The sequence below is a fragment of the Sebastes fasciatus genome, chromosome 13, assembly GCF_043250625.1.
Source record: "Sebastes fasciatus isolate fSebFas1 chromosome 13, fSebFas1.pri, whole genome shotgun sequence".
Classification (NCBI taxonomy): Eukaryota; Metazoa; Chordata; class Actinopteri; order Perciformes; family Sebastidae; genus Sebastes; species Sebastes fasciatus.
Window position 1 is genome coordinate 27,301,884 of NC_133807.1, and position 17,660 is coordinate 27,319,543.

Consider the following 17,660-nt stretch of genomic DNA (forward strand, 5'->3'; position numbering starts at 1 on the left):
TAGAGAAGTCATTCAATCAGTTCAAGCAGGCAGTAGTGGAAGAAGTGTTGAGATTTCTTTTTTTTTTTACTCAAGTAAAAGTAGCAATACTACAATGAAATAATACTCCATTAAAAGTAAAAGTCCTGCATTAAAAAGTGACATAAGTAAAAGTAAAAGTTTCATGAGGCTGTCATTATCCTAGAGGTCACAACAGGTCATTTTATACAGTCAGGTCAAGTTTAAAAGAATGGTCTCACTGCAATGAAATGGCTACTATGGGGACTAACATCATCCACACATGAATACAGTTGGGCTCAATGGATCCACAGAGTCTCAGCTTTACAGTGATACCCAATTTATGTAATTCTAAGACTGTTGAGGGACCCCAGTATGCAGAAATATACGAATGCACCATTAAAACTGAACCTACTAGAGCCTCTGAAAGACAGTAAAGTTAATCGGGATCGCGAGCGGGTCTCAGGGGGATTCAACTGATGTGCTGAGTAAGTTTTCTAATATCTTTAGACTAGGCTCTATATACAGTCCAGAACTGCAATGATTAATTGATTAATCAATTAGTTGTCAACTATTAAATTAATAGCCAACTATTTTGATAATCGATTAATCGGTTTGAGTAATTTTTTAAGACAAATAAGTCTAAATTCTCTGATTTCAGCTTCTTAAATGTGAATATTTTCTGGTTTCTTTACTCCTCTATGACAGTAAACTGAATCTCTTTGAGTTGTGGACAAAACAAGACATTTGATGACGTCATTTTTAGGAAACACTGATCGCCATTTTTCACCATTTTCTGACATTTTATAGACCAAACAACTAATTGATTAATTGAGAAAATAATCAACAGATTAATCGACAATGAAAATATTTGTTTGGTGCAGCCCGAATACAGTCTATGGTACAGTAGGGGTCAGCAACCTGTGGCTCCGGAGCCGCATGCGGCTCTTAGACCCTGTCCAGTGGTTTCCAGTGACTTTTTACAAAAATGATATGAAAATGAATAACATTTATTTATTTTACATTTTAATTTTCATTTATCATTATTGTAAAGTGATTCTTACATTCTCGAATTGTAAAAAATATGTAGCCTATACTTCCAATAAAAAAAAGTTATCATTTCAGTCAACTAAACTAGCCTAAGTATGTCTACGGCCCGGCGCCTTATCCTCTAATTTTAACCATGCCTTAATACCTCAGTAGGCTAGCTATGTATTCCAAATCCCCCAAAAAAGAAAAGTCTCAGGGAAATGTAATAGTGTGTGGACAGATTCTACAACAAAAAAGTGAAATTGAAAGACATTTCCAGAACAATCACACTAAATTTGCTGAATAGACAGCAGCCGATCTCCTGAGTTGATTCTTCAATGCCCTGCCTCTCATTTGGACTTGTGTCCTCACGGCATTAGACTCAATGGGCTGTGTTACCTTCATTATGAGGCTCAAATATGTTTTGCAGCTCCAGACAGAGTTCTTTAATTTATTTTTTTACCAAAAAATGTCTCTTTTTCACAGTAAAGGTTGCTGACCCCTGGTCTATGGTCACCACACTTGTTAAGTGAATTGTGCTCTTATTTTGAAGGAAAAGGCGTTCTTCCTGTCCCTGTTGGTTTTTAAAAACAGGCCACACACACGTGCTTCTAATTAAGCTAATTAGCTCTTCCTTGTGTTGCTAACTGTGTTTGTTTGCAGAACTTCAGGCTGTTTATTCAACGACACCAGCGTGCAGAACAAAAGCAGAGTGATGTTTTGCTGTCTTAATATACTGCCAACTCCACTGCAGGTATAATATATATATATATTATATACAACATTCATTCAACTCATTTAAACAATGACCTAAAATATGCAAGGTTTAGTCTTCACCAAGTCTGAGTTGATTTATGGATTAATCCTTTTAGGTTGCTAAGTGTAACTTATTTCTTAATTTAAGGACGTTTGTGGATGTTTATAAGTCATTTTATGTTACAAAATCTAGTAGAATAAAACTAACTAACCTACCATTATGGGAGGAAAAATATACAACTTCTTTTGAACTAGTCAGAATATTAAAAAAAATGACATTAACATACTTCTATGATATGTTTGAGTGCTTGGGGACATGTGTTTGTCTGTTAAGATGAATGTCATCTGCAATTTCTGGTTTGCTTTGTATTTTAAATTGATTTAATAAAACTTAATTGTTTATGAAATGTTATTAACTATGTGGGAATAATTTTTTTTTTTGCAGTCAGTGCTTTACTAATAGTCCCAAAGCATCCATGTAAAAACTGTGAACTCTTCCCCAGATGTGCATGGGAATGTGTCTGCGCCTGGACGTCACAGAGGAGGGCAAAAGGGCCAAACTCCGGAGCTCTAGAATAGAGCAAGACCTCTGTGAACATGCCAGGACTGAGATGAATGTGATGAAAATCCTCATGCTCGGTAAGTTAAATGTGTTTACATGACTTTCAGGTTTCACTGAAGTATTTAACATTTTGAATTTCTCTGTCTTGTGTGTGTGTGTGTTTTTGTTTCAGGAGCTGCAGAGAGTGGAAAGAGCACGCTGATCAGACAGATTAGGATAATCCACAGTCACGGCTTCTCCACACAGGAGCTCATGAGTTTTAAGGTATTGGACAACTGTGAAGCAAACAATGCATTTTATTTTAAGCAGTGACAAAAGGTTCGACTGTCATTCCCTCCACAGCCTGCAGTCCTGGACAACCTGGTGACCTCCGTGAAGATGGTTCTCCATGGAATGGGCATGCTGAGGATTAACCTCGCCAACATGAACAACAAGGTGAGGAGAGATGATGCAGTTTAAAATAAAGTTTCAGCTTTGTGGTAACCCACCTTTTCATTGCAGCCCCTCTTTGTCACACTAGATGTCAGTCTTCACCTGTAATACGTCACGTTGTGTTGCAAAGCACCACATATTGATCCATTTGGACCTTCAGGCAGTGCATTACTTTTAGTTTTAGTGCTTGAATTGGACAATAACAGTTGACGGTACCCTAATTCAGTGGTTGCATGACATGATCATCGCATGTGTCTTATATATTTATGCATATACTGTATCTTGGTACCACCTTAAATGTATTTTTGTATGTATTTCATTACATATTAGGCCTACATATGACATACATTTCCACATAAATGTATATTTGGTTAATAAATACTTTGAATGTAGCTATTGATAGGCTACAAAATAAATTGTACACAAATATATTACATATACGCTACAGAACCCCCCCAAAAAAATATTAAAAAATTATATCTGTTGGCCTACAGATTAATTTGGATAATGAGATTGAATACAAAGTCATTTTTCAGTGCTGTTTTCTCAGCTTTAAGATAGATATGTGTTTACACAGAGATGCAGTTATGCAGGTGTTTTACCCTTAGAAGTAAGGATTATTATTTAATTAAATTTTTTTTTTTTTTTTTAATTATATTATATTTTTATGGTATTTATTTATTTTTATTTGATTTAGATTTATCTAATTTCATTTATCTATTTACCCATTTATTTTTTAAATCCCTGTCTTTCATTGTTATTATTTTCATGGGGAGCTTGACGAGCATGGTTGGGGGATTGTTCTATTGGTTCATTGTGTTTTGTTATTTTTTTTTTTGCTTTCTTTGTCATCCTTACATTCCCCTGGTGTTGTGTACCCTTTTTTTCCCAATATTGATTTTGGTGCCGTTTTCACATTATACACGCATCAATAAAAAATTTGAAAGTAAGAAGTAACTTGTGGACAAATATCAGAAGTGCCTGTACTCGGTACTGGTGAGTACCGGCCCATTGCAGGTACTGGTTTTGGGGGAGAAAACATCACATTTACTCATTTACTTTGAATATATTTATATATAGTGTCCTGTTCTGATGATATTTTGTCCTGTTTTACTGTAGCGGTATGCCCGCTCCATCCTGTCCTGCAGTCAGTGTTTGGGAGACGACCAGGAGCTGCTTCCTTTCGTGGCTCACGCCATCTATGCGCTTTTGGCCGACCAAGGGGTCCGACTAGCTGCAGCCAGAGGTTACGAGTTTGAGCTGAATGACTCTGCACTCTAGTGAGTAAAATGGCCTTAAGGTGGGAAATGTACGTGGAAATTGCCCAGTAATAAGCGTGTCGTTGCATCTTTTTTTTTAAATCATGCTTTTTATTGTTTCCTTGATTAAAAATTACAACAACCTAAACCATAACAAATAAAGTAATATATACATATGATAACAGATAGTAACTGTAAATTGAAAAAAAACTATTAAAACACAAAGGAGGAGAAAAATGGTAATAATAATAAATAATACAAAATAATTATGATAATAAATAAAGTAAAAATAAATAAGAAATATACATTATTTTTATTATTATTATTATTAATAATAATATTAATAATAAATAAATATAACTAATCAAAACAAATAAATATATATTACATTTCTTAAAAAGTAAATAAAACTGAATATAAAATAAATAGATAATACAATTAAATAAAATACAAAACCAAAATGAATTAAAGGTTGCAGCAAAACTATTCAGGAGACGATGTTTGTGATTTACTATCCCCCCCCATTCGTGCCGTCACATCTTATCGCAACAGGAAAGCAAGTGTGAAGATAAACTCGTCTTCAGGAAATGATTCCTGTGACATTTGTGCAAAAGGAGGCTTAATTGGGACCAAATTAAAAAGCACTGTTTGCAGATATCAAGGAAGGTGGGTATTAGGGTGGAGCAGATGAAACAGACTTGATTAAAGAGTCTTGTTTAATGAGTAAGAAGTCAAACAGAATCATTATGTGAGAGGAATTACTGTAGGTTTTATTGAATCTCTAGCTTTTTTTAATTTAAGGCTTTAACTAACTGCAAGTTACGTTCGTGTGTTTTTTTGTGGGACATTTTTATATTTATGTGGGAAGAGCTGTTTTTTCCAGTCGCTGTCCTTCAGCAGTTGTGCCCTTTCAATTGTTCATCAAAACAAAAAAATTGTCATAAAATCCTAACGCACCACTCTGCATAGATCCTGAGTGTTTGTTGCATCATCAGCTGAAGTGTGGATCATTAACTGTGAAGTGTGGAATACATTTTGCTAAATGGCATTATTAATTATTTATTTATTAAAAGGTACTCCGGTTAGCCAGACTGAGAAAGATGATGTGACAGCTTCATTATCGGAGCTCGATACGTTTTTTGGGTGGGGGCTGCAGGATGATGAGAAAACTCAACTGGCTGTCTTGCAGTCTTCTCACTCTGCTGGACCCCACATTGATTTCTCCCTCCAGAAGTATTGGATTAGACCGTGTCGTGACACACTTTGACTTCCCCCGGCACCTGAAGGCACCTCAACATGTAAAATGACTTCTCGGACATTAGCCTTGGCATGAACTGAACTGTTACAGGAAGTTAACTATTGATGAAACCTGTTTTAGAAATCCATTCTGATCAGTCTTATGGAAGTCACTGCAGTAGAGAGATGGAACATTTAGAAATGGAAATCAACAGGTAGAGTTACATAGAAATGCTTTGTCATGCGATCAATCAACTTACATTTATGCAGACAATTTAACTTGTGTGCAGAGCCAAACTGTAGATAATTGAAAGAACAAATTACACAACTGGACATGTCTCACTTTGACGTGGTAAACATTTTCTTTTGCCCGTATATTGACGCTACAAAATAATTGTTAGTGGCAATAGACAGTATATTTTTGGCATCATTGGGCAAAACGGTAAGATATAGCACATTTTTATACATGCATACAAAGGCTGCAGTTGACATGTAAAAACATAATGTATAGCTTTATAGCAGGAGAGCACCGGGCCCAGGTGAGCCTCCATGCAGCCGACCTGCTGCATTAAAGAGACACAAACGCATAATGAGTAAACACACCGGGGGACCATCACAACCGTCGCAGCCTCGAGCCGTTGGTCTCAAGCAGAGAGATGAGGAGTACGCTGCAGATAAACTCACTGCTCTAACTCCACACCTCCAGATTTTTTTTTTTTTTCAAGCTTGAAGATTTCAGCCCCAACTGACGCTGACCCAAGTGACATCACTCGAGGCACTTTATTAGATTTCAAGCAGCTCCCTCTGGAGCCACACAAGGCTTTTTTCCCCCACATACTGTATGCAGTAGTGCTCCCCAGGACCTCTGAACAGACTTTGTGTAAAATGTTTAAAATTGGTAACTCCCAGTGCTGTCTCCACTCATTCTCTACTTTAATTCAACTGCACCAGAACTTACAGCCTCCAAAATGGCCATAAAGTTGAATTGAAACTTGTAAATCAGTCATTTCCAGAATAGATGTTATTAGGGTCGCCTAATAAATTTGCAGAATTTCTTCCATAGTCTTTTAAACAGACTTAAACACTTCAACAGAAACTGTCGTGCCGGTGAGAAATCCGTTGGTGATGTTTCTTGTTCTCTTCCTGTTCCCTCTCCAGCTTCTTTGAGAACATGAGTCGGATCATTGCTCCCAAATACGTTCCCACCGAGTCAGACGTTCTGAGAGTGAGACTGAGGACCTGTGGCATCATCGAGACGCAGTTTCAACTTAATGAAATGACCTTTCGGTAAGACTTATTAGCGTGCGTAACAGCGCTTCAATTGTGATGTTGCGTGTGGAATTAATCAACGATACATTACTTTGGGAAATGGGCGACAATAATACCAGTTTACTCAATTTCAAATCAATGTTCCCCGATCTATAGTCTTTTGAGGACTTTTGGATTTAGATTTATTTTCCATCAGAGTTCCTGTTCATAGAGTTGTTCTACACTCTGCTGTCCTAGAAAGCATCTTGTTGATCCTCTGGAGACTCGGTCTCACTACCAACTCTTGAAGCGTCCCTGACTAAAGCTGAACTCTTCTGAGCTGAGAGGGAGGCAGCGGCCCGGGCATGACTCAGACATGAAATATTGATGGTGCTCCACACCGGATGGTTATTCCTGGAATAATAACACAAATACAGTAGAGGAAGCATGAAACATTTAAACCCCACCCTCTTTCCCCCTTGACCTTTTTTGTTTTCGGAGTAAGCATCCATTCATGATTCTCCCTGTGAAACAGAATCCATACAGACCAGGAAGTCATTAATATTGCATCTACTGTAGCATCTACTGTAGCTTCTTCACGGTTAGAGCTGCATCAAAAGGCTTCACTTCGGGGAAACGTTAAAAGAATCTGACAATTTTACATCTTTTTATTTTTAGATCATTTGTCATCAAGAAATATCTTTCATTAAAGGACACATACTGTATGTAAATTGAATTAAATAATATTGTAGATCAGGGGTTGTAGCAACTCATAACATAACTGCACATAACTTAAATGAAATAAAAGCTCATAATGTAATAATCGGCACATAATGTAATAAAACCTTGAGTGCGTAACATAATAAAAGTTTTGTTCATAATGTAATAGGTAGGCAGACATTATGAGAACATTATAATAAATTCAGCGCATGTCATAATAAAAAATAATAAAAAGAGTACTCTACATGTCTCTTACAGCACGGGAACCCTTCTAGTTTTACATAACACCAGTGGAGGAGTTGATTTAAAGCAACTGGACTTTCTGTTTGGTCAAGAGGACATTTTCATCAATCAGTTGAAGCTTCTTGGATGTGAGACTACAAGACATCCAGTGACCAGGACAAATGAGAACCTTTACAGAGATGAAAATGTTCAGTTCAGTTCACAGGTCTGATCTCTCTCTTCCACTCGATCTGAAAAAGTATAAACGCCTTCTTGCCGTCATGAGTGACGGTTTTCTTTTCTGCAGCACAGAAACGACTGCCGTCAAACGCCTCGGTTAAGGCTTATTGTCCCCCAGCTTGTTAAAACTGACTGTTGACCCAGAGGATAAACGCCTCATTGCCTCTGACATGAGTACTGCAATCAGCCACCTGGAGACCGTCTGGCCCAAATGGGAACTCGTTACCTGTGTCACCAAGACCCTCGACTTCACTTCACCGCCAGATCGTGTTTTGAAATGGATTGCCCCAATATTTGAAATAAGTTTGAAATATTATTTAAAATCAAGGATATTGCCTCTGAATAAAACAGGCCTAACTGTTTGTATAGATTGTAGTGAGACTTTTCCAGAGACACCAAAAGCCATTTATGAGGGAATATGTTTTGAATTAACTCATATACTCTCGTGAGCAGCGGTGGAATGTAACCAAGTGCATTTACTTTATTAAGTACAAATTTTGAGGTACTTTTCTTGAGTATTTCCATTTTCTGCTACTTTATACTTCTACGTCTCAGAGGGAAATATTGCAATTTTTACTCCACTACATTTATTTGACACTTTAGCTACTAGCTACTTTTTACAGAAAAAAAAAAACATACCATATGCTTTTGTGATATGATGCAGTAATGTACTACTAATCTACCCAGTACATAGTTGCCAAGTCCGTTTAATATAAGCAACTTTGGGCTTGTTTTCCTGAAAAGTTGCTTACAAATATTGGTCGTTGCAGGTTGTGTTTTTTTTGGCTTGCTTCTAAAGTGTAGTAGCTTATTTGAGCTTGCTCCTGTTTCTCTCCTCTATTGGCTACGAGTCTAGTTTGTTGCAAGATCCGTACATTACACAGATCCCTCTGCCTTGGTCAACACTGTGAAATGAAATGCAAAAATTAAATTAAATGTTCAACTTCTTTAAGTTTATAACAAGAAAAATTTAAAATTACAAGCTAAAAATGGATGCAAAAATACAATGAAATGCATGCAATCCAAATATATTCATGTATATAGAAGTGATCAAGTGGCTGCCTCTCTCTCTCATATTGTGGTAGGGAGGTAGGGTCGCTTGTTTTGGGCTTTTGTGTGGGGGAGAGTTGCTTCTTTTGGGTTTATTTCTTTTGACCTGGTTGCTTGTTTCTCTCGCGGGATCTGGCAACACTGACCAGTAGTATATAAAGTATCTAAATTAACTCCAAATTGAAGAACTACAACATTAAAATGTATGTGTTAGTGATAAAAACAGAATATGAGAATATAACACTTTGAAAGGAGCTGTTCTGCATAATGGGTACTTTTACTTTTGACACTTTCAGTACATTGGCTTATAATACTTCTGTACTTTAACTTAAGTAACATTCTGAATTCAGGAGTTTTACCTGTAATAGAGTATTTTTAGACAGTGGTATTTATACTTTTACTTAAGTAAAAGATCTAGGCACTAAGCACACATGAGCTCTCCAGTGAAAGAACATCGTGTCCAGATGTGACCAGATGGGTGAATAAAGAATGAATTGAAGTTGTTTTTGATTATTCTTATTATTGACAGGTTGTATGATGTCGGCGGCCAGCGGAGTGAGAGGAGGAAGTGGCTCAGCTGCTTTGACAGCATTCAGGCCGTGTTGTTTGTCGTGGCCCTGAGCAGCTACGATATGATGCAGACGGAGGAGTCTTCAGGGGTATGTTATGAAAAACTCGTATGCAATCGCATAAATCAAAATGTGATGCCATTTCTTTTCTTACTTGGCAGAATATACACTGAGTTTAGCTGAATTTGGGACATCCTCTTTCTACTTTTCCATATTTTCCTTTTTTTATTAGATTCGGCTGCAGGAAAGTCTTGAACTCTTTAGATCCATCTGCAACAACACAGTCTTCAGGAGCACCTCACTGGTAAGTTTATGCACTTATTTTAGATGAATATGCTTAGAATACAATAAGGTATGTTTTGTGTTCATTGCCTCTGCTTGTGTGCCATGTCTGTTTTTTTAAAGCTCATCTAAATGTGTGGAGGTGACTAAAGCTGAGTGGGGCTTCTGGTAATCATTCATGTCAAGCGTGACGCGGCACAAACTGGCTGTGATTGCGTCTGACATACATATTCAGCAATCAAAAGTTTAATTGAGATGTGGGGCAGGTGATTTCTGTGTAGTGAGTTGGCTGCGAGCACTCGGTGTAATTACTTTGTTTGATTTCTTTCGTAATGTGAGTTTGTGTCGGCTGACTTGTTGGTAGCATTGTATATCTGCACTTGTTTGACTCAAATCATTAAGGGGTGAGGGTTATCTTACGGCCATTTACCTCATTTTCAAAATGTTAATTGTGTTTTAAATGCTGGGCAGGCGAATGTTTTTTTCAATTAGCAGTATGAAGAGATGCTTTAGAGGTGGTATAAAATAGTGGAAGTCTATATTGACTGAAGATGCAAACTAAAACTTTCCACCTATATCATGTGAACCAGCGTCTCAACTTTACTTCAAGGCACGTCAAATGTGTTCGGACACGTTACTCAACCAGCAGAGAAGCCGTAATCAATCAATCACCTACAGAAATGAAAAGGTCAACAGTGTTTTGTTTTCACCTGAAACAGTGGAAGGTGAGAGACTGCACCTATTTGTAGTATTTCTATTTTTTCAGGGTGAGATTCCTTTCTTTGTAGAACCTCACCAAACGGTACCATGAAGTCATTAGGGGACTTAAAAATAGGGTTTTTAATACATTACAGTAATGTTGAATCCAGCTTTTAGTGCCAGTAGTGTGTGAAGCATGGTCGGATACACATGCTGTGTGTAGCCATTAAGCATTCATTCCTGGGAAAAATGACTCCGGGGTATTTATCGGCTCCGGCTCTGATCGGCAGTGATGGAATCATGACACCCGGGTGGCTAATTCCCGCCCCTTTTTCCGATTCAATGTTATGTGACGAGCATTGAAGTGAATATATAATAAATAAAGTCAACAGGGATTTGGATTATTATTATAATTTATTAACGTACAAAACATACAATTAATATCCTCTGCTCAAAGCCACCAGACTCCAGTCAGACAACAGTCATTTTACCTCAACAGAAGCAAAATAAAACTCCTCAAAACCGTCTTTCCACGGTTCCAATGATCACCAACTCTGGTTTGAGAGTAGAAAGGAAGAAACGGTAACCCCTAATGTTACAGGTCTGCAACTTGCATAGTAACTAGGTGATAATTGGCAAGTAACCTATTTGAAATTTCTTTAATTATCTAATCATCACCTAATTACCATGAAATTTGCCGACTGTAAAATGAAGTGTTACCAGAGTAACCACCGTAACAATTTCACTGTTTACTAACCCCGTTTTCCGTTTGTGACGTTGAACATGGCAGTGGCAGTGAGACAGGAGTCTATCACCTATTTTAGTGAGTTTTCCCATTTAAGAAACCTGCATATACATGTACGTGCTAATTTTTGGTAGAAAAAGGGTAGATTAGTGTGTTTGGGCTCTGGAGATGTATATTCTTAGCCAGTGGCTCACTGTTGAGCAGGATACTTGTATGATGTCCCTTGTGAGTTGAGAGACACACACTGTCCTCATTACAGACTAGCGGATGCTCTGTGTTTATATACAGCAGTAAGACAATAATATATTATTCATGAAGCTGTCATTTCAGATTTTCAAACTTCGATATGTAATGTTTGTGACGCATTTCACAATGTTAAAAAGCAAAAGTTAGATGTAGCATTTGACAGTTTTGTGTTTGTAATGATACTTAAATGTAGTGAATGTGACACATTTTTAGATTTATAAGTTATGTTGTGAGAAACTGCACCAACTGGAGTGTTATTTTAATATTGTCACTGCCATCTCTCTCCTACAGATCCTCTTTATGAACAAAACTGACCTTTTCTGGGACAAGATCCTACACTCTGGAAGACACTTGAGATTTTACCTTTCCAGTTACACAGGTATGTTGGAGAGGATATATTGATTTTATATATGTTTGTATGACGGCAGGTAGAACTGTCAAATTTTCTGTCTGAATTTTGAATATGGCGTACTTTTGTATTATGTTTTGGGGGAGTGAAGGGAGTTGAAGTAGTAAATTAAACAACGATGATCAAGTTCAAATCTATTCAGTTCATCTTTAATAAAAACAAAACATATAGATTATCGATTTATTTCACAGCTGATGTGGGATACTTCAGTTCTTGCTCAACTCTTGGTAACAACTTGAGGGTATTTTCTACAATCTTAAACTCCTCAAGGAATTGGTTGTATGTGTCTCTTTGTTGTTTTGCTGGATGGGTCACTGCATCCTGTCTGTCCGTTGGGTAATCTGAATTCCTTCTGGTCAGAGATTTCACATACAGTCCTTGTGTTTGTGTATATCTTTCATTCTGGCCAGATCATGGTCATACATATTTCACACTCATTCACAGCAACTGAGAAGTGTCATATTGTATTTGGGGATCGAGGAGGAAAATTTATGTACAGATCGTCACCGGAAGCCAGTTTCTTGTTTTATAAATATATTTAAGGCAGGTTTATCTGCAACCTTTTCTGAGGTTTTCAAATGGAAACGCCCACTCAGCCGTTAGCAAAAAGCAGCGACGTAGGTTACCAAAGTTAGCTAATCAATAAGGTTATGAATAATGTGAACGCTAGCACTAGTTGAGTCAAAGTTAGCTGTGCATAGTTTGGAAATAACTGAAAGGGTTAGTTAACGGGGTTATATGTATACTCCTGTGTTCTGCGAGCTAAAATTACTGCTTTTATCAATGTAGTCTGGTGGCTCTGAAGAGAGCGATATAACGGCTTCAGTTCCCCGTCGGAAAGGGCTGTTTGAAGGCGAGGTAAAGCAGCTGTGGACGGGCAGCAGCCACATAAGAATATCAGTTTAAGTGTACGCTATATTTAGAATATTTTCACAGCTTCATCTCGCCATCAGACTGCCCTTTTCGACGGGAACTCAAGCAGTTAGCTATGCTCTCTTCAAAGCCACCAAATTACATTAACAAAAACAGTAATTTCGCTTTGCAGAACACTGGAGTTGCTGGTTTATCGCTGCCTTGATTGATTAGTTTGTTTGTGTTATCGTATGACTTTCGGATCTGAACTAGCGTGACGTCCACACAGCAGTACATGGCTTAGCTTCCGTGCTGGTACTCAGTCTGCTTCTCCAAATTGGGAGCATGCCGACCAGCATCTAAGTTACTGTATATAACGTTATTACACTGACTATAAGGTTCTATATATACTGTACATGTAGCAGCATCATCATGCAGAAACCTACGTCAGGTCATGTGGGAAAGAGTTTTTAGAAGGGCTCGGGGGAAATAACATTTTGATGCTAAAGCATACATACTTTGACCAAAATTTTAATGTTTGATTTTGAAAACACAAGGAACACCACTGTGGAGCTACAGAATTATATAAAAACCTAAAAAGAATAATAATGGACCCACCCTTTAATGATTCAGACTCAGTGTAATTTAGACTGTAGTTAAACCGACTCCTCACTTCCCTGAACTCCGTCGGCTTTCTCCTGATTTGACGTTTTTCTTCCTTCGTCTCCATCCAGGTGCAGATCGTGACGTGGACGCTGCAGCCCACCACATCACCGCCATGTTCTCCTCATGCAGCAACAGCAGTCCAGACAAACCCGTGTACCACCACTTCACCACGGCCACAGACACCGCTAGCGTGCAGCTGGTCTTCCACATGGTCATAGAGCAGGTTCTGAAGGTGAATCTAGCAGCTGTCCAGCTGCTGTAAAAGTCTCCTGTGAAGATTGTTTAGTCATTCAGTGCTGGAATTTTAATGTTATCAGTTTTCTTGTTTTTCACATTTTAAAATAACTAATTTAAGCAGCTAATAAGGTTTAGATAATAAGGCTGCACTTTCCCCAATTTATTTTAAATCCTTTTTAAATAAAATATTTATTGATACGCCTGGTCCATACTGTTTATTTATTATACCTCTTCCCTGTTATACTGGAGTTTTTCTCCAGTTAGAATAAAACTTCATGTTTAACATGCACATTTATCCTTTTATCAGTGAGCTGTTTTTAATACATGCATTTGAACTATGACTTGGAAAAATGCAGTTTGTCAGTTTTCCTGGTTTAAATCACCTAATAAACCAACTGAATGAATTACTAATGATTGTGCAAGTTACACGTTCATTACGTTCATGTTGATTTAGTTATTGTCAGTGAAGATGGGTAAACTCATGTTTACTTGTGTTTAGCATTCAGTAATTTCAACAAGAGGTTGCAATATGATTCATTTATTAATGAAAACTCAGATCAAATATGTACATTAATACATTTACAGCTCAAAATTTGATGACAGGTTCATCATAAAATCAATAAATACATTGGTGAAATGGTAAATGAAAAGTAGCATATCTTCCATCTAATGCAGCATTAGTGTTAAACTTAGAAATGTACAGGTTTTATTTTATTTTTTTTAATGTCACGCCTTCAAGAAGTAGGCATCGTCTTCATCATCATCATCATCCAGCCCAGTTGTCGGCTTCACTGCTCTCAGTCTCCTGCACAGTCTGCAGAGTCCAGAGTGAGGAAGACGTCCGCTTTGCACTTAAATGAACCTTGGATTTCCTGGAAGAGTTCGCAGCTCTGCAGGTTTGGTGTAATGTCTTTGATGCAAACAGGCTGTTTGGAGAGAAACAGACAAATTATTCCGTTACATTAGAACAATTGAACTTCAGACAGTGTGATGTTTGATATTCCTGCAGAGAATTACACTAATCAATAGAATTTATATGGACCTCATCTCAATAGTTATTTATTTGCTCTCATGTCATAACAGCACAATGACAGCTAAGTACATTTACTACCTTAGTGCTTCCATTTTATTACTCCACATTTCGGAGGGAAGTACTACACTCTGTACTTTGATAACACCACACACTTCCTTACTTCATGAACTTGATTACTTAAATTAAGAACTATTTTTTTGTATTCCAAGTTTTTCTGAAATGTTATTTTTAAATATGTAAATGAGGCATTATCTAATGCTAACTTTTGGTGAATTTAGGAAAAATCTACAGATGGTACTAGACAAAGTAGTAAAATAAACACCTAAATGTTTATTTTGGACGTTTCCTCTCCATTAGTCTGAAAGAAGACATGTTATGGAAGCAAAAAAGCCTAAATATTTACCAAAACAATGTTTTTGCCTGTAATGTCTCGTCTTATAAAGTAGTTAAAATGAGCTCAACCTCCACCAGCTACATTAACAGGCTTCACTTATGACTCACTTATGAATATAATGCATAATAATTGAATCTGACATGGGTCGTTCTGCTGCATAATGAGCACTTTTTCCTACTAATTTTGAATACAATATTTGTATTGTTGTGGCTACTTAAGTAATGATCTAAATACATCTTTATCTTCATATAAATCTGTCTTTCTTTACAACGTATACAGTGATGCATAGTTTCAGTGGTGCTGACTGGACAGCTCCTCCTGACTGAAGTGATCACGACTCCAGAGGATCTGAATTTATAATCTTTTTCTGTTAAGAACTATGGATTAAAAATGTTCACGTTTGCTATGTTTGAGCTTCCATAAACATTCTGTCAAAGTTTTAATGTAATGTTTTAAATTTGTGTAATCAAAATCATAAATCTTTTTAAATATTGGCTAAACTAACAAAAAAATGATGGGGGATATCTTTAGAGAGGGAAGTCTTACATAAGGATGGTGAATAACTCTAAATTCAGTGTAATGTGGGTTTATGTTGAAAAAAAATATTCATCCTTCCTGATAGCATCCCACAAAATGTCCATTATGAAGCTCAAAATTCACATTTTCAAATCAGTTACATAGACAACCTTAAAACCCCTAATGAATAGACTCAAAAACGTTCAAACAAATGTGTTATCAAATGTGAAGTACCTCATTCATGTTTTATATGACACAACATTTGTCTAACACAGTTGACAAAATAATGAATCAAATGTTTATTTTCATTAAAATATTTAAAAAGTCATTAGAGCTTAAGCTTGGGAATTTATGAATTTAGCACATTTAGGGGGTATATTATGGTAACAACTAGATTATTTATCAAAAAAGAAAAACGGATTTCTTAACTTTTTGGTTGACATGAAATGTAGCCCTAATTATAGAATGACTCTTATACCTACAATACTATTCTACATTCTAAACTCACAATAAAGTACAATATTAGACAATAATTGTGTAAAATCTGAAATGTTCTTAAAGTATTCTCACTTGTTTCCAGCCTGTTATTTCCAAGATAACTAATAGCTGATGTTTTGTAATTTTAAGGGAAATGGAAAATATTCAGGTTAAACAATTAAACTGATTTCTCTCTTGCACCATGCGTAATGCGTAATGCGTAATGGAGATGCCAGCCATCCCATTACGCGTTGATAAAAACGACTCACCATCGTCTTCAGGATGAAGTTCTGCGAGGTGAATTCAGGAAACACGTTGTTGGTCGCAGCCTCTTCGCTGTCTGTCGGGTCCACCTCGGCTCTCCGGACGTACGGTGACCTCCGGATACCGGACAGCAAGCCGGACGCTCTGCCCACCGAGTAGTAGCTCGGACCGGCCACCTGCTTGTACCAGGCGTCCGTCGGACTGCAAGACACCAGCAAGGAGACGAGCACGATGGGGAGCAGGAGTTTAGCAGAGATCTCCATGTTGAGCACTGAGGAACCTCTGACTGGATGGATGGTCCTCCTCTCTGTCACTGCTCACTGCTCCAGACTTTATAGAGGGACACTGTCATCATCCTCTCTCTGGAGGGGGTGAGACACACACACACACACACACACACGCACGCACACACACACACACACACACACACACACACACACACACACACACACACACACACACACACACACACGCACACACACACACACACACGCACACACACACACACGCACACACACACACACACACACACACACACACACACCTCAGAGAAATCCAGTCCTCCTCTCTGAAATATCCCCTTATCCTCAACATTTGAGATAAATGTTGACCTTAAAAAGCATCAAATTCTCTCATAAAATCTTATTTTTAATGGTGAACTATTCCAATGAAGGTCTGATAAGTCTCCATGTTATCCTGAAATTAAATACGGCAGGTAAATGTAACTGTGCAATATGCTGCCTTCCACTGTGTAAGTGTATGAAATATATTAATTATTTATTTTTTTAATATTTTTGAGAGGTACAAGTTCTTTTAAAATGGTCATGGAGCATATATATATACTGTATATTTGTATTCTGGGGGTATCGTTCCTATGCAGAGGGTATTTTAGTTTATTTATTGACCACACTGAGGGCGTTTTATATTTTAATAATTTATTTATTTATTGTGTTGAGTTGAATGTGATACTTATTTTGTATTGTAATTACCTTGTGCCTTTTCTACCTTTTTTCTTTTCTTAAAGCTGACTCGGTGTAAACTGCTCAGAATTCCAATGCACTTATATATAGGTGCAAATGGCAAATAAAACTCTTGAAAAAATAAATGGTGTGAAATAACAACTCCCGAGACATTTATTCGATTCACAGAGATTTATAGAATAAATATTGTCACCGTTAAAGAGGACCTATTATGTTAATTTTCAGGTGCATACTAGTACTTTGGATTTCTACTAGAACATGTTTACATGCTTTAATGTTCAAAAAACACCTTACTTTTCTCATACCGGCTGTGCTGCAGCACCTCTTTTCACCCTCTGACTGAAACGCTCTATTTGAGCTCTGAAAAGCCCAGTCTGCTCTGATTGGTCCACCGTACCAAACTCTTTGGTGTCCGCTCCAGCTCCAATCTAATGCCAAAGTAGCCGCAAAGCAGGTATTATGCAAATGTATTACTTGGGGACATCACCATGTTACAGAAGCAAAGGCAGGACTTCAAGCGAGGCGTTTCAGGCAGTTCAG

General features: G+C 37.4%; 2 protein-coding genes across 2 annotated transcripts; one reads left to right on the forward strand and one right to left on the reverse strand.

Annotated features, from left to right (window-relative positions):
* The first annotated feature begins 1,630 nt into the window (after nt 1–1,630).
* LOC141781091 (guanine nucleotide-binding protein G(o) subunit alpha-like) lies at nt 1,631–13,867 on the forward strand. The gene is made up of 10 exons (XM_074656613.1): nt 1,631–1,780; nt 2,286–2,421; nt 2,517–2,608; nt 2,687–2,779; nt 3,896–4,056; nt 6,430–6,558; nt 9,281–9,410; nt 9,553–9,624; nt 11,584–11,671; nt 13,288–13,867. The coding sequence occupies exons 1-10, from the start codon at nt 1,742–1,744 to the stop codon at nt 13,479–13,481; spliced, it is 1,134 nt and encodes a 377-aa protein (XP_074512714.1). The 5' UTR covers nt 1,631–1,741; the 3' UTR covers nt 13,482–13,867.
* A 111-nt stretch (nt 13,868–13,978) lies between these two features.
* On the reverse strand, nt 13,979–16,460 carry LOC141781092 (neuropeptide B-like). Its single transcript, XM_074656614.1, has 2 exons — nt 16,146–16,460; nt 13,979–14,382 (listed from the first exon to the last, which is right to left on the reverse strand). Exons 1-2 carry the CDS (start codon nt 16,401–16,403, stop codon nt 14,254–14,256), a joined length of 387 nt encoding a protein of 128 aa, XP_074512715.1. The 5' UTR covers nt 16,404–16,460; the 3' UTR covers nt 13,979–14,253.
* Nucleotides 16,461–17,660: the final 1,200 nt, after the last annotated feature.

Coding starts and splice junctions, on each gene's coding strand:
- LOC141781092 (XM_074656614.1), bottom strand. CDS start 16,403: ATGGAGATCTCTGCTAAACTCCTGCTCCCCATCGTGCTCGTCTCCTTG. Junction 14,383..16,145: donor ACTTCATCCTGAAGACGATG/GTGAGTCGTTTT, acceptor CTCTCCAAACAG/CCTGTTTGCATCAAAGACAT.
- LOC141781091 (XM_074656613.1), top strand. CDS start 1,742: ATGTTTTGCTGTCTTAATATACTGCCAACTCCACTGCAG. Junction 2,422..2,516: donor GATGAAAATCCTCATGCTCG/GTAAGTTAAATG, acceptor TTTTTGTTTCAG/GAGCTGCAGAGAGTGGAAAG. Junction 9,411..9,552: donor AGACGGAGGAGTCTTCAGGG/GTATGTTATGAA, acceptor TTTTTTTATTAG/ATTCGGCTGCAGGAAAGTCT.